Source organism: Orcinus orca, chromosome 8 (assembly GCF_937001465.1).
Source record: "Orcinus orca chromosome 8, mOrcOrc1.1, whole genome shotgun sequence".
Classification (NCBI taxonomy): Eukaryota; Metazoa; Chordata; class Mammalia; order Artiodactyla; family Delphinidae; genus Orcinus; species Orcinus orca.
This window is the reverse complement of record NC_064566.1, coordinates 9,925,471-9,940,727: the sequence shown is the minus strand read 5'-3', so window position 1 is coordinate 9,940,727 and position 15,257 is coordinate 9,925,471. Positions and strand designations below refer to the sequence as shown.

Here is a 15,257-nt window from a genome sequence, read left to right as displayed (position 1 = left end):
CTTCCGCCATACGCGAGGACGCATCTTCCGGCTCAGGTCCTCAGAGCTGCTGTCTGCGGGACTGGTGCCCGGAAGTTCCCGGAAGTGGCCGGGCCTCTGGCTTCTGATGTGGGTCGGGTAAAATGGCGGTGGCTGCTGTGTTCCCGGCCCTTCCGCGGGTGAGGAGAGTGGGGGTTATAGGGTCCTAAGCAGGCCGCAGTGAGAACTGTATCTCGTCTTCCTCTGAAGTGGAGGCCGAGAGAAGCGTCCAACTGCCTGATAGCCCAGGGCAAGGGCAGACCCAAGGAGAGGTCGATCTTGCAACGTAGGAAGATTCAGGTTACATCCACCCTTGCCTGAGCCCACTGTGTGTCTGTCTCGTAATATCGTTGAACCGTCAGTCTTCGTGGGAGACCCAATTCAGATTTCACCTATTTCCCAGGTGGAGCTGGCCCGACAGCCTCTGGGCGCCCCTTCTCTCTTTTTTTAAGTCTCTCTGTTCTTTTTAAGTCTTTAGTATCTGTCATGGTTTCACATAGTTTCATAAGATCGTTTTTCTTTTTGAATATAGACTGTTAACACTGTAAACTTCTCTCTTAGAACTGCTTTTGCTCAGTCTCATAGCTTTGTGATGTGTTTTTGTCTGCAGATATTTTCTAATTCCCTTTTGATTTCTCTTTTTACCCAGTGGTGGTTCAAGAGTGAGAGTGTGTTGTTTAATTTTCACTTATTTGTGAATTTTCCAGTTTTCCTTCTGCTGTCGATTTCTAGTTTCATTCTGTTGTGTTCAGAAAAGATGCTTTGTATGATTTCAATCTTTTTTGTTAGGACTTGTTTCGAAACCTAACATGCCATCTATCCTGGAGAATGTCCTCAGTGTGCTTGAGAAGAATGTGTATTCTGCTGCTGTTTAGTGGAATGTTCTGTATATGTATGTTTGGCCCTTTTGGCTTACAGCGTTGTTCATGTCCTCTACTTCCTTATTGATCTTCTGTCTGGATGTTCGATTTATTATTGAAAATGGCTTTTGAAATCTCCAAATATTATTGTGTTACTATTTCTCCCTTCAGTTCTGTCAATATTTGCTTCATATATTTGGATGCTCTGATATTGGTTGCATGTGTAATTGTTGTATCCTCGTCGTGAATTGACCCTTTTATCATTATATTACGTCCTTTTAAAATCTCTTTTGACAGTTTTGACTTAAAGTTTATTTTGTCTGATATAAGTAGGGCCATCTCTGCTCTCTTTTGGTTACCTTTTGCATGGAATATATTTCAGACTTTCACTTTCAGCCTACATGTTCCTTCCCTTACATCTAAAATGAGTTTTTGTAAGGCATATAGTTGGATCTTGTGGGTTTTTTAAAATCTGTTCAGCCACTGTATGTGTTTTGATTGGTGAGTTCAATCCACTTACATTTAAAATAATTACTGACAGGGAAGGACTTACTATTGCCACTTTGTTCATTGTTTTCTCTCTGTCTTGTAGCTTTTGTGTCCCTTTTTACTCTTTTGCTGTCATCCCTTGTGTTTCATTGATTTTCTTCTATAGAGACATGCTTCAATTCCTTTCTCATTTTCTATTGTGTATAGGTGTTTTCTTTGTGGTTATTGTGGGGCTTACATAAAACATTTTATCATCTATTTTAAACTGATAATAATTTCAATCTCATACAAAAGCTGCTCTTTTACTCCTCCCACCTTATGTTATTGATGTCACACTACATATTTTTGTTGTGTATCCATTAGCGTATTTTATAGTTTTTTGTCTTTGTCTTTTAACTTCTAAGCCAGAATTAAACCTGATTTACCCACCATCATTACAGTGTTACAGTATCCTGTGTTTGTCCTATATATACATTTACCAGTGAGCTTTATGCTTTCAAATGCTTTTGTGTTACTGTCTAGTGTCCTTTGTCTCCTTTGGGTTTCGTCAATTTGGATGTCCATTTCTTTCCCCAAATTGGGGAAGTTTTTGACCATTATTCCTTCAGATAAGCTTTCTGCCCCTTTCTCTCTTTTTTCTCCTTCTGGGATTCCCATAATATTTATATTGGTCTGCTTGATGATGTCCTATAAGTCCCTTAAGCATTACTTCACTCTTTTTCATTCTTTTTCTTCCTCTGATCGGGTAGTTTCAAATAAACTGTCTTTGAGTTCACTGAGTCTTCTGCTTGATCAAGTATGCTATTTAACCCCTGTAGTGAATTTTTCAATTTGGTCATTCTTCATCTCCAAAATTTTGTTTTTGTTTTTTTTTTAATATTTCTCTTCATTGATATTCTCATTTTGTTCTTGCATTGTTTTCCTCAGTACATTGAATATCTTGATGACATTTATTTTGAGTTATTTGTCAGGTAATTCGTATACCTCTGTTTCCAGGGCTGGTTTCTGGAAGTTTGTTTTATTTCTTTGATTAGGCCTTGTTTTGCCATTTCTTCATGCACCTTGCAACTTTGTGCTTAGATCCATGCATTTGAAAAAACAACCACCTCTCCTAGTCTTTTTGGACTGACTTTGTACAAGGAAAGACCTTTGCCAATCGGTCCAGGTAGAGAATCTGGGGGCCTATCAAACCTTTTGTGTAGAAATGTCTTCTCTAGACTTGTGCACGTAGATTCCCAACTAGAGGGATTTGCTGGCTTCTTTTTTCACGAGCTCATAATCTCTTGCTCCCTCTGGTGTCTCTTTATGGTACTACAGGTTCTCTGGAGCTGCCGCAAGCCTCCCAGCTCTCCTCAGCAGCCCCCAGGCTTCAGAGTATCCCAGGTCCCATGAGCGCTGCAGGTTGGCCGAGACGGAAAGCAGTCCCTTGTGCAGCTCCTTGAAAAGCAGGAGTTTTGGATGCATGCTCCTCCTTTCTTTCCATTGGCCTCTGTCGGCTGTACCATAGGTCCTCAGAGGCAGCAGCAAGCCGGCCAGCTCTCTTTGGTTTTCAGAGGACCCCAAATATCTAGAGTATGCTGGGTCCTGTCAGTGCTCTGAGACAGGCAAGACAGAAGCCATTCTCGCAGGCAGCTCCCCGAAAAGCTGGAATGTAGGACACACATTCTACCTCTTCCTCCCCAGGTAGAAGTCAGGAATTGGGGGTTTTCTTCTGCTTGTTTTGTGCTAAGCCACAGGTAGAGACGATGGCGAGTGAGTGTATGCTAGTCCAAACCCTCACCTATTTCTCAGCAGCCCCCAACCTGGCATCTTTTCCATCACACTTAGAGTCAGACAAGACAGACACTAGTCGATCGGGCATCCCCCTGAAAGGCCGCATGTTGGGTGTATGTTTCAGTCTTTTCTTTCCCTCCCAGGGAGAAGCCAGGAGCTGAGAATTTTCTCCAGTTGCACTGGGCTAAGCCAGGGCATAGGGGAGGGACTGTGTTGAATGAGTACCATGAATTTTTCTTCCAGCTGCAGTGCAGCTGGCTTTGTGCTCACCTGAGGTTCAGGAGCCTCTTAGCTGGTTTCTGGATTTCTCATAAAGGGAATTGGTCGGTGTATTGTTGGGTAGTTTGTGTCTCCGTGGGAGAAGGAGAGTGTGGGACTTCCTGTTCCACCATCTTGCTGACGTCACCACCTTCTCATTGCATCTTTTTTTATACATTTTTGTTTTTATAAATTTATTTTTTTATTTTATTTATTTATTTGGCTGTGTTGGGTCTTCGTTTCTGTGCGAGGGCTTTCTCTAGTTGTGGCAAGTGGGGGCCACTCTTCATCGCGGTGCGTGGGCCTCACTATCGCAGCCTCTCTTATTGCGGAGCACAAGCCCCAGACGTGCAGGCTCAGTACTTGTGGCTCACGGGCCCAGTTGCTCCGTGGCATGTGGGATCCTCCCAGACCAGTGCTCAAACCCGTGTCCCCTGCATTGGCAGGCAGATTCTCAACCACTGCGCCACCAGGGAAGCCCTCGTTGCATCTTGATAGTTTTTGCCCTTCTCTAGATTGGGAAACTTTGGGGAATTAGGGGCCATACCATCACCGTATGCTCAGATTTTAACACAGGCAGGTGATTAGAATGCAAACCATATTGTAAGAATTTTAAGGGAATGCAAAGGAAAGAAAATATTTCTGCTGGAGAGGTTCTGGAAAGACACTGGTTTAGAACATGTTTGCAGTCACGGGCGGTTCCAGTCTTCACAGTAGTTACTGTTTGGGTGAACTTGGTAAGTCATTCAGCCTCTCCGAGCCTCAGCTTCCTAAGCTGTAAAGCGGGGACAGTATCAGCATAACTTCTTTTTTTTTTATTGAGGTATAGTTGATTTACAGTATTTTATAAGTTTCAGGGGTACAATGTAGTAGTTCAAATTTTTGAAGATTAAACTCCATTTATAGTTATTATAAAATCAGAATAACTTCTTAAGGACTGAAGGAGATCAAATGCATTTTGCACCTAGTAAGTGTTGAGTGAATGACAAGGATGGTCGTCCTTGTTAAAAAGATGTTTGTGGGGACTTCCCTGGTGGTCCAGTGGTTAAGATTCCGCACTTCCACTGCAGGGGGCGCAGGTTCGATCCCTGGTCGGGGAACTAAGATCCCGCAGGTCGAGGCCAAAAAAAAAAAAAACCTGTGATATTTGTGACTTATTTGTTTTCAGGTGCTTGCTCTGTCAAGACGCCACCTAGTGTCTCCTTCACTCAGAGTGACATCATTCAGACGCTGCTACAGAGGTGACAGCCCGACAGATTCCCAGAAGGACATGATTGAAATCCCTTTGCCTCCATGGCAGGAGCGAACTGATGAATCCATAGAAACCAAAAGGGCCCGGCTGCTCTATGAGAGCAGGAAGAGGGGGATGCTGGAAAACTGCATCCTTCTCAGGTAAGGGGATAGGAGTCGGGATAGCACTTCTCTTGGACCGGAGGCAAGCTTTTCAACTTCTTTTTCTTTCTTGTTTCTAGCCTCTTCGCTAAGGCACATCTGCACAACATGACAGAGAAACAACTGAACCTCTACGATCGCCTGATTAATGAACCCAGTAATGACTGGGATATTTACTACTGGGCTACAGGTACTAGGCATGATAAGCAACATAAGGTGAAAAATAGGATGACTTGGGCTGATTTGAGTCTGGAATGGTATCCTGGGCATTTTTTTTTTCTTTTATCATGTAGTAGACACTCAACCCAAACACTCTTCAGATTTTTCCAAAGCGTGCAAAATTTGTTTTATGAGGTAAGGTTCTTTGCAAGCAAAAGAAACCTATTCTATCTTACTTAAGCAAAAAAGGGAATTTAGTGGAATTGTATCGGAAGCTCCATACAAAACTTATCAAAGGGAAGGTTGAAGAAAACCAGGCCCGGAATGGAGTGGAATGAGACAGCTCAGGCTGCATAGCACGAGGTCTTCAGGAGTCTCACTCTGGCACCACCTTTGTGAGGAATGAATTCTCATTGTGTATAGTTAGGATTAGCTTTGGCTGTGAGTAAAAATACCCCAAACAATAATGGCTTAAAGAAGACAACTATGTTTCTCTTTCTCATAACAGAAGTTCAGAGGTAGATCTCCAGAATGCACAGAGGGGTTTCAGAGTCACGAAGGCCAGATACCTCCTGACTTGCTTTTCCTTCACCCTCCGCCTGTGTAGGGCTACCTCATGCCCCAGCATGGCTGCTGAGGCTCCATCTGTCATGTCCATATTTCAGCCAGGGAAAAAGGGTAGGAGAGTGCACCCCATTTTTTATGGATCCTTCTCAAGAAATTATACACCATAATTCCACTTATTTTCCACCTGCCACACTTTAGTCATATGGCTACACCTCGCCATAAGGAAGAAATAATGTAGCCTATTCCACGTGCCCAGCTAAATTGGGGATCCTATTATCAAGGAAAAATGGGAGAATAGATATTAGGAGACATCTCATCCATTTCTGTCACTCTGCATCTCCTGTTTTTGTGTTTCCACTCACTATTTGTACCTTAAAATAGAAGCTGTTTTATAGGTTCCAAGTGTGAAGTGTGACAATACAGGGTCTAGAGGCTTATATAACCATTAGAAAGCCCACAGAGTGGGCTTTATAGAAAGCCCTGGCCCTTTATAGAAAATATTTGTCCCTGACTTAGCATAGTGCATTTGACATTCATCCATGTTGTTGTATCAGTAGTTCATTCTTTTTTTTTGGCTGCGTTGGGTCTTCATTCCTGCGCTCAGGATTTCTCTAGTTGTGGCGGGCGGGGGCTACTCTTTGTTGTGGTGCATGGGCTTCTTACTGCAGTGGCTTCTTCTGTCGTGGAGCACGGGCTCCAGGCATGCGTGCTTTAGTAGTTGTGGCTCGCGGGCTCAGTAATTGCGGCATGTAGGCTCTGGAGCGCAGGCTTAGTAGTTGTGGCGCACGGGCTTAGTTGCTCTGCGGCATGTGGGATCTTCCTGGACCAGGGATCGAACTTGTGTTCCCTGCATTGGCAGGCGGATTCTTAACCACTGCACCACCAGGGAAGTCCCAATAGTTCATTCTTTTGTATTGAGTGGAATTGCAACGTGTGGATGTACCACAGTTCGTTTATCTACTGACCAGTTGAAGGACATTAGGATATGTCCAGTTTTGGGCAACTATGAATAAAGCCTAAACTGTAAATCTTTGCATACAGGTTTTTGTGAATGTAGGTTTTAGTTTTTCTTGGGTAAATGCCCAGGAAAAGGGTTTCGGGGTCATATGGTAAATGTATGTTTAACATTATAGCAAACTTTATTGATGGACATTAATATTTGAATTTCGTATAATTTTCATGTGTCATGAAATATTCTTTTGAGTCTTTTCCCTCAACCGGTTAAAAATCATTCTTAGGGCTTCCCTGGTGGCGCAGTGGTTGAGAGTCCGCCTGCCGATGTGGGGGACACGGGTTCGTGCCCCGGTCCGGGAGGATCCCACATGCCGCGGAGTGGCTGGGCCCGTGGGCCATGACCGCTGAGCCTGCGCGTCCGGAGCCTGTGTTCCGCAGCGGGAGAGGCCACGACAGTGAGAGGCCCGTGTACCGCCAAAAAAAAAAAAAAAAAAAATCATTCTAAGCTCACAGGCCATACAGAAATGGGCAGTATGCCATTGTTTGTCAACTCCTATGCCAAGTTAAAGAGGCCAGCCTCAAAGACTCTACACTGTATGATTTCCATTTATATCGTATTCTGGAGAAGGCAAAACTACATAGCAGAAAACAGACCAGTGATTGCCCAGGACGGAGTGAGAGGGGAGAAGGAGATGTTCCACATCTTTACCAACACGTGGTATTGTCAGGGTTTAATTTGTTTTTGTTTTTAGCCATTCTAAGAGGCATGTAGTGATGTGTCACTATAGTTATAGTTGGCACAACCCTAATGACTAAGGATATTGGGGGTCTTCTCTTTTCTTTTCTTTTAATATTTATTTGTTTATTCGGCTGTACCAGGTCTTAGTTGCTGCATGCCGGATCTTCGATGCGGCACGCGGAATCTTTTAGTTGTGGCATGTGGGATCTAGTTCCCTGACCAGGGATCAAACCTGGGCCCCTTGCACTGGGAGCGTGGAGTCTTACCCACTGGACCAACAGGGAAGTCCCGAGGGTCTTTTCAAGTCATTTGCCATTCATACCTCTTTGGTGTTGTGTCCCTAAATCTTCCTCCTGCCTTTTTTTTTAATTGGGTTTTTTGTTTTCTGTTTCACCACCAGCATTTGATGCTATAAATTTCCAAGCACTGCTTTAGCCTTATGATACAAATTTGGGTGTGTTGTGTTTTCATTTTCATTCAACTCAAAATAGTTTCTAATTTCCCTTGTGACTTCCTCTTTGACCTGTGAGTTATTTAAAAGTATGTTTAATTTTCAAATATTTCCAGATTTTCCAGGTATTTTTCTGTTATTGATTCCGTTGTTGCCACAGAATGTATGCTATATAATTTCAGTTCTTTTAAATTTCTTAAAATTTGTTTTATGGCCTGAAATGTGTATATCTTTTTTTTTTAAAATATATTTATTTATCTTTGGCTGTGTTGGGTCCTCGTTGCTACGCACAGGCTTTCTCTAATTGTGGCGAGTGGGGGCTACTCTTCAATGTGGTGCGCGGGCTTCTCATTGCCGTGGCTTCTCTTGTTGCGGAGCACAGGGTCTAGGCGTGTGGGCTTCACTAGTTGTGGCACGTGGGCTCCAGTAGTTGTGGCTCATGGGCTCTAGAACGCAGGCTCAGTAGTTGTGACGCACGGGCTTAGTTGCTTCATGGCATGTGGGATCTTCCCGGACCAGGGCTCGAACCCGTGTCCCCTGCATTGGCAGGCGGATTCTCAGCCACTGCGCCACCTGGGAAGCCTGAAATGTGTATATCTTAATAAATGTTCCATGTGCATTTATTTGAACACAACATGTTGTTCTGCACTTGTTGATGAAGTTTTCTGTAAATGTCAACAAGGTCAAGTTGGCTGATACCGTTCTTCATGTCTTGTGTATTCTGGTTGATTTTGTCTGTACTCTCTATCAATTAATAAGGAGTGTTGAAATCCCCAACTATAATTATGGATTTGTCTATTACTCCTTTCAGTTCTCACAATTTTTGCTTCATATATTTTATAGCTCTGTGATTATGTGAAGACATATTTAGGATTGTTCGATTTTCTTGATGAATTGAGTCCTTTATCATTATATAATGTCTGTCTTTATTGCTGGTAGTTCCAAAGTGTCTGATAGTAGACACTCCAGCTTTCTTTTGATTAGTGTTTGCATGGTATATATTTGTCCATTTATATTAGTTTTCTATTGTTACGACAAACTTTAGTGACTTTAAGCAACAACCATTTATTAGCGCACAGTCCTGTAGGTCAGAAGCTGTGCCGAGACCTCACAACCTGAAATCAACGTCATCTCTTCTACATTCCTGCCCGGAAGCTCATTCAGGTTTCAGGGAGCATTCATTCCCTGAGGCGTAGGACTGAGATCCTGGTTGTCTTGCTTGCTATTAATGTCTTTCAACTTCTAGAAGCTGCTCTCAGGTTCTTGCCACATGGCCCCTCTGTCTCAGCATTGGAGATCCTCCCTCACGTGGAATCCCTCTCATGCTTCAGATCTCTCTGACGTCCCCTTCTGCCACCAGCTGGGGAAGATTCTGCTTTTAAAGAGCTCATGTGATTAGGTCAGAACCACCTGGATAATTTTCCTGTCCTGACTGTGCCATATAACATAACCCAGTCATGGGTGTGAAGACCATCATATTCACAGTCCTGGGGATTATACAGGGCTTGTACACAGGGGAGTGGGAGATACTGAGGGCCAGCCTAGAAGGCTGCTTACCACACCATTCTCTTAATTTATCTTTGTCTTTAAGTTGAGCTTCTTATAGATAGCATATATAATCATTCTTTTTTATCCAATCTTATAGTCTTTATCTTTTCATTGGTGTGTTTTGGCCATTTACACATAATTAATTACCAGTGTGGTTGAACTAAAATCTACCATCTTTTTTTTTGTTTCCTATTTCTGCTGTCTGTTCTTTGTTCTCTTCCCCCTCTGTTACCATGGATTTTTTTTTTTTTTGGGTATTTAAAATTTCATTTTATCTCAGCTATTATTTTTTTTTTCTTTTCTTTTTTTTTTTGGCCGCACTGTGTGGCATGTAGGGGGATCAAACCCGTGCCCCCTGCATTGGGAGCGTGGAATCTTAACCACTGGACCACCAGGGAAGCCCCTCCACTATTGGTTTATCATTTATATCTCTCTATAATGTTTTTTAGTGATTGCCCTAGGATTTACAGTATACATCTTTAATTAATCATAGTCTACCCTGAAGAATAGTATACTAAAAAAAAAAAAAAAAAAGGAATAGTATACTGCGTCATGTGTAATGTAAGAACTTTCAGTAGTACACTGCAATTTCTCTCTTCCATGTTTTGTGCTTTTGTTGTCACACTTTTTACTTTTACTTACGTTGTACGTCTATACTACATTTCTGTTGTTTTACTTTAGACAGTTATCTTTAGAGCAATTTAAAATAAGGGAGAAAATACATTGTATTTTGTATTTTATAAATAAGTAAATTATAACACATTATATATAAATATGTATGTAACATATAACACATATTATGTATAAGGTACAGTATATCTACCTTCATTTTAATCATCTCTGGAGATCTTCATTTCTTTATGTAGATCCGTGTTTCTCTGGTATCATATTCCTTCTGCTTGAAGAACTTCATTTAATATTTCTTGTAGTGTAGGTTGGCTATTATGAATTCTCTCAGCTTTTGTTTGTCGTTTTCAGAAGGTATTTTCAGTGGATATAGAATTACAGGTTCGCAATTATTTCTTTTATTTAAAAAAATTATTTATTTATTTTATTTACTTGGCTGTGCTGGGTCTCACTTGTGGCAGGTGGGCTCCTTAGTTGCGGCTCACCGGCTCCTTTGTTGCAGCATGCGAACTCTTAGTTGTGGCATGCATGTGGGATCTAGTTCCCTGACCAGGGATTGAACCCAAGCCCCCTGCATTGGGAGCTCGGAGTCTTAACCACTGTACCACCAGGGAAGTCCCCACAATTATTTCTTTCAGCACTTTACATGGGCACTCTTCTTTTGTGAGGCTGTTAGTACGCAGGATCGAGTCAGTCTGGTTAGGAATTGAGCTGGATTTGGATCTGTGTTTCCTACCTTATGTTATTGTTGGAAAGTTTTCATCCATTATCTCTTCATATGTTTCTTCTGCCTCATTTTCTTCCTCTTTTCCTTCTGGGATTCCAGTTACACTTGGTTTAGACTGATATTGTCCCACAGCTTTTGGATTCTGTGTTTTGTGTCTTTTACTCTTATTTTTCTTTTCATGTGTTAGTTTGAGTAATTTGTACTGGATAATATTTATTGACCTTTCTTCCACTTCACTAATTCTTTCCTTGACCATTAAATATTATGATGAGTCCATTCTGCTTGTGGGCTACTATATTTCTATTTTTATTTTTAACATTTCCATTTGACTTTCACAGTTTCCACCTCTGCTGGAGCTCCTTATCAGTTCATGCACTTTTCCTACTTTTTCCACTAGCACCTTTAACATAATAGTCATAGTTACTTTATTTAAATCCCCTGTCTAATAGTTCTAACATCCACGTCATCCCTGAGTCTGTTTCTGTTGATTGCTTTGTCCTTTCACAGTGTGTTGTTTTTCACTTTTCTTTTGTGTGGGTGTTAGACACATTTGATTAAATGTTAGACATCATGAGTGAGACAGTAAAAACTGAGGGAAATGGTCTTTATGCTTAGAAATGGGCATGATCCTTCCGCGGAGCAGTCGGAATGGGAATCGAGTCAGTCTAGTTAGGAGTTAAGCTTACTTTGGATTTTGTGATTGCTTTGGTTCCCTTCAGTTCACCACCAGCCCCTATTGTTACCATGTGCCTCCTCCTGTATTTCTGTGCTTCAAGGAGATCTCTCTCCATGCTGCTCTTGCCCTCTCCCAGCTGTAGATACCTATTGATTTCCACTTGGTGCTTGTTGCTTTGGGGAAGGGAGGGTATTCTCTATTATCCTGGTCCATTGGTCCCTGTGGCCATGGGTCTTGGGGGTGAGCTTTCTCAGTGATCCTGCTGGTCCCATCAGGGTAGAGGATTTTTTTTCTTTTACCCTTCCACCAGCCCAAATGTGTCCTCACATGTGCCCTGTAGGAGACAGGATTCGCTGATCCACTCCCAGCCCTTTGAGGCTTTTGTTCTTCGGAGAAGGAAGGGCCAGGCCGGGCATTGTGCTTTTGTGGGTGGGCGGGCAGTATTGGCCGCTCCCCTCCTCCTGGCCTGTATCACTGAGGGAGGCTTTCTCCAGCTTCCTGCTCTGGACACAGTCTTTGTCATGCACATACTTAGTGGGGGATTGTTGAGAAGAACCTGCACATTGGGGCAAATTCTCCTTGTGTCTGTGTCTCCCAGAGATTTTTGTACCTCTCATGCTAGCCTACTTGGCTTTCAGCAGCTGATGAACAGTTTTAGCTAAATTCTTCTTACCTGTTTGTATGTGCCCAGTGCCTCGTCTTCCTGTGCCCTCTCTCAAGTGAGCATGTGTTCATATCCATTTTCTCCTTTGAGGGGCCTCTCTTTGCTTAGATTTTATTCTCTTGGGTGCCCTGTGACCTCAGCTCTCTGATGACTTCAGAAAGTTGTGATAGTTCTACTTGATCTGACTTTTTCTTGTTGGGATGAGTATAATGTTCTTTCCAACTTTCAGCATCCTGGGGGGCGCCTAAACCTCCTTGATCTTATTCTGGTCGTCACACACAAAAAAACAGATGCCAGGCTCTGTGCCAAGTGAGGGGAAATCAAGCTTTGTTTGGGGGAATTCCCTCTCCTAGCATTGTACTTAGTCTTGCTAGGAGGGTAATTCCAAAGCATATTACCTAAGGTTTCCCAGTGGGAGGCTTTGCTTGTAATTTGAACCTTAAGTGAGCATCTCACGGTTGGAAAGAAAGATCCAGAGGTGAGCAGCATCCTGCCAGACTCTCTTCTGCTGGCCTGAGGCTGGCATCCTCATCTGTCTGCTCTCCGTGCCTTTGTTGCCTCTCCATGCAAATCTGGTTCTCCAGGGTCATGTTAATTTGGGGAGCCTCTATTAGCTTTCCAGTAAATTCTTTCATACTTAAGTTTACTAGAGTTATCAGTCATTGTCACTTACATCCAATGATTTTTGCCTCAGGAAATATATAGGCTAGAAGGGAAAACACAGTACTCAGAAAACAACTGAAGTACCAAATGCAGAGCAAAACAGTACGGCCAAGGTTGGACAGGCCAGGGGTCAGCAGAATTGCTCATGGAAGACCAGATAGTAAATGTCATCGTCTTGCAGTCATATGGTCTCTGTGGCAACTACTCAGCTCTGCCATCGTAGCACAGAAGCAGCCACGGACAGTACGTAAACAAGTGAGAGCAGCTGTCCCAGTAAAGCTCTTTACAAATACTGGCTGCTGTAGGTTGCCACCCCACGGTACAGGCTGCCTTGTATATTCAGAGGAAGAATGGAGCTGCTCTGTGTATCCACTGTGCTTTTTGGCCAAGGCCAGAGTTTCAAGTTTCAAGATCCTTATACCTGGCAACTGACTGACCAACGTAATTCTTTTTGCCCATCCTTCTCTTGCAGAGGCAAAGCCAGCCCCAGAAATATTTGAAAACGAAGTCATGGCCCTGCTGAGAGACTTTGCTAAGAACAAAAACAGAGAGCAGCGACTGCGGGCCCCAGATCTCGAATACCTCTTTGAAAAGCCACATTGAGCTGAGGGCCACTGCCTGCCTGGCCTCGGTCTGCGGATGCTCACTGCTTATGATGGGTATTGGCCTTGATGTCCTGCTTCTCCTTAGACGCTCAGCCCACCCAGACCATTGGTCCTGCCTCCAGTGATGGACCCGCCTCTCTCCTGAGGACATGTAAATGTTCAGTGTATCTCATTCTAAGACCTTGTGGTTCCGTTCTAAGCCTCAGAGCGGTTTGTCTAAGTTACCGGTGTTCGGGCCCAACTTTTCTCTGGCTCCACAGGAGGGCACTGTAGGGGAAGCGATTGTGCCAGCTCGTTGCTTCAGCCAGAAGTGAACTCAGTGCAGAGGGGCAGCCAGCTCTTCGTGCTGTGTGGAAAGCTCCCCGCGTGACCCAGGGCTTTGTTCCAGTGAAATTCCCCCTTCCAACCTGGGATGGTTCTTTCTGCCAAGGGAAGCTGATCCAGGCCCCCTGAGCGGAATCCTTCAAAGGCCCAGCAGGCAGATGAGGGCAGTGGGCAGGAATGGTGTGGGCACGCATCCTCATCCAATTTTCTCTAAAATGCTCACTTTGTAAATTGAACGATAATTGAATATTAAAGAGTATTTTAAAAAGGAAAATCACAACTCCCCAGCCCTCACACAATTATTTTAATTTTGTCTCTTCTCATGTAATCCACAGGCATACGTTTATAGAGCTTTACAAGGTCACAGTCGTAGGTTTTAGCTTCGTGCAGCACTATAGCAAACATTTTCTATATTTCTACAGTCTCCACGATCGTTTTAGTTGACAAACTAATAATGCATAAGAAATAATATGTTAGGATGAATTAGCTGAAAGTGTTTAGCTCTAGGACTAGAAGATTTCGACATTGCCAGGAGGGTAGTCTCACTGGAGGAATTTTCCCCTAGGAGCTGTAATCCAATCAGAACGGCCATCACCCAGACTGGGCCAGGACCATCAAAGGTGCGATCGGAGGAAGGCAGGCCTGAATCGCTAGGCAGGCGGTTGGTGAGCACAGAGCTGCGCGCAGGCAGGAAGCACACGTTTCCAGCACTATTGAGCTTCGCGGTCCCCACGGAGCGTCCTCGTGGTCCTGCCTGCCCCTCAGTGTCCCTGGCTGAGGAGAGAACCAGCCTTTATTTACTTACACGATCTCAGTAGAGCTTCACAGCTCTCCTGCAGACAAGTGGTGTCACACCTATTTTGTAGATGAGAAAGTGGGCTCAGAGAGAGTGATTTGTCCAACATGAAGTCACTACTCAGTCAGAAAGCCAGAGTCTTGCTCAGTTCAGTCTGTCTCCAAAGCTCATGAACTTTCTGCCAGAACGTGCTACCTTACTGGTGGAAACTGTGTAGAAATCTACGCTTTGGGAAGTTATAGCAGAGAAACTTGACGGTTCTGAGCCATGACCTGTGTGTCACATAGGGCAGGGGTCCCCAACCCCCCGGCCATGGACTGGTATTGGTCCACGGCCTGTTAGGGACCGGACCGCACAGCAGCAGGTGAGCGGCGGGCGAGTGAGCAAAGCTTCACCTGCCGCTGTGCATCGCTCGCACTACCGCCTGAACCATGCCCCACCCCACCCCCACCGTCTGTGGAAAAATTGTCTTCCCTGAAACTGGTCCCTGGTGCCATGAAGGTTGGGGACCGCTGACACGGGGAACAGGAAGCTGCCAGGTGCCTCCCAAAGTAAGCACCTGGCCACCCACGGTAGCTCTCGTAAAGTGAGGGTAGGAACTGGTTACAAGTCACATCCTGACTCTGCTGCTTACTGTCTGGATAAATGAATTGGCTTGAGCCTCGATTTCCTCATCTATAAAGTGGGGATGATGATGCTCCCTGTCTAACTATCTGTGAAGATCAGACGTGACGAGATAAAGCACACGGAGCTCTTCCGTGGTCCCCAGCACGCGGTAAGCGCTCGGTAGATATTAGGTGGCAGCGTTAGGTCATGGCCTCAGCCTGAGATCTAGGAGCTGTGGCCTAACACAAATGGCCTGCCGTGTCAGCGAGGTCACCAGAGCTTCATGCAAGGCAGAGTCCTGCAGGTAGAAAACCAGACCTGTTAGGAACCATGGGATGTCTTACCAGCCAGTAAAGACTGG

General features: G+C 44.0%; 1 protein-coding gene across 2 annotated transcripts; it reads left to right on the top strand.

Moving 5' to 3' along the window:
- SDHAF2 (succinate dehydrogenase complex assembly factor 2) lies at window positions 1–13,774 on the top strand. Of its 2 annotated transcripts, none has more exons than XM_004264188.3 (4): window positions 1–158; window positions 4,567–4,790; window positions 4,871–4,980; window positions 13,038–13,774. In XM_004264188.3, the coding sequence occupies exons 1-4, from the start codon at window positions 123–125 to the stop codon at window positions 13,166–13,168; spliced, it is 501 nt and encodes a 166-aa protein (XP_004264236.1). In that variant the 5' UTR covers window positions 1–122; the 3' UTR covers window positions 13,169–13,774. The 2 variants fall into 2 exon arrangements, with proteins under 2 accessions (XP_004264236.1, XP_033269988.1); XM_033414097.2 differs by lacking the exon at window positions 1–158 and adding an exon at window positions 3,083–4,135.
- Window positions 13,775–15,257: the final 1,483 nt, after the last annotated feature.

Coding starts and splice junctions, on each gene's coding strand:
- SDHAF2 (XM_033414097.2), top strand. CDS start 4,019: ATGCAAAGGAAAGAAAATATTTCTGCTGGAGAGGTTCTGGAAAGACAC. Junction 4,136..4,566: donor TTACTGTTTGGGTGAACTTG/GTAAGTCATTCA, acceptor ATTTGTTTTCAG/GTGCTTGCTCTGTCAAGACG. Junction 4,791..4,870: donor GAAAACTGCATCCTTCTCAG/GTAAGGGGATAG, acceptor TCTTGTTTCTAG/CCTCTTCGCTAAGGCACATC.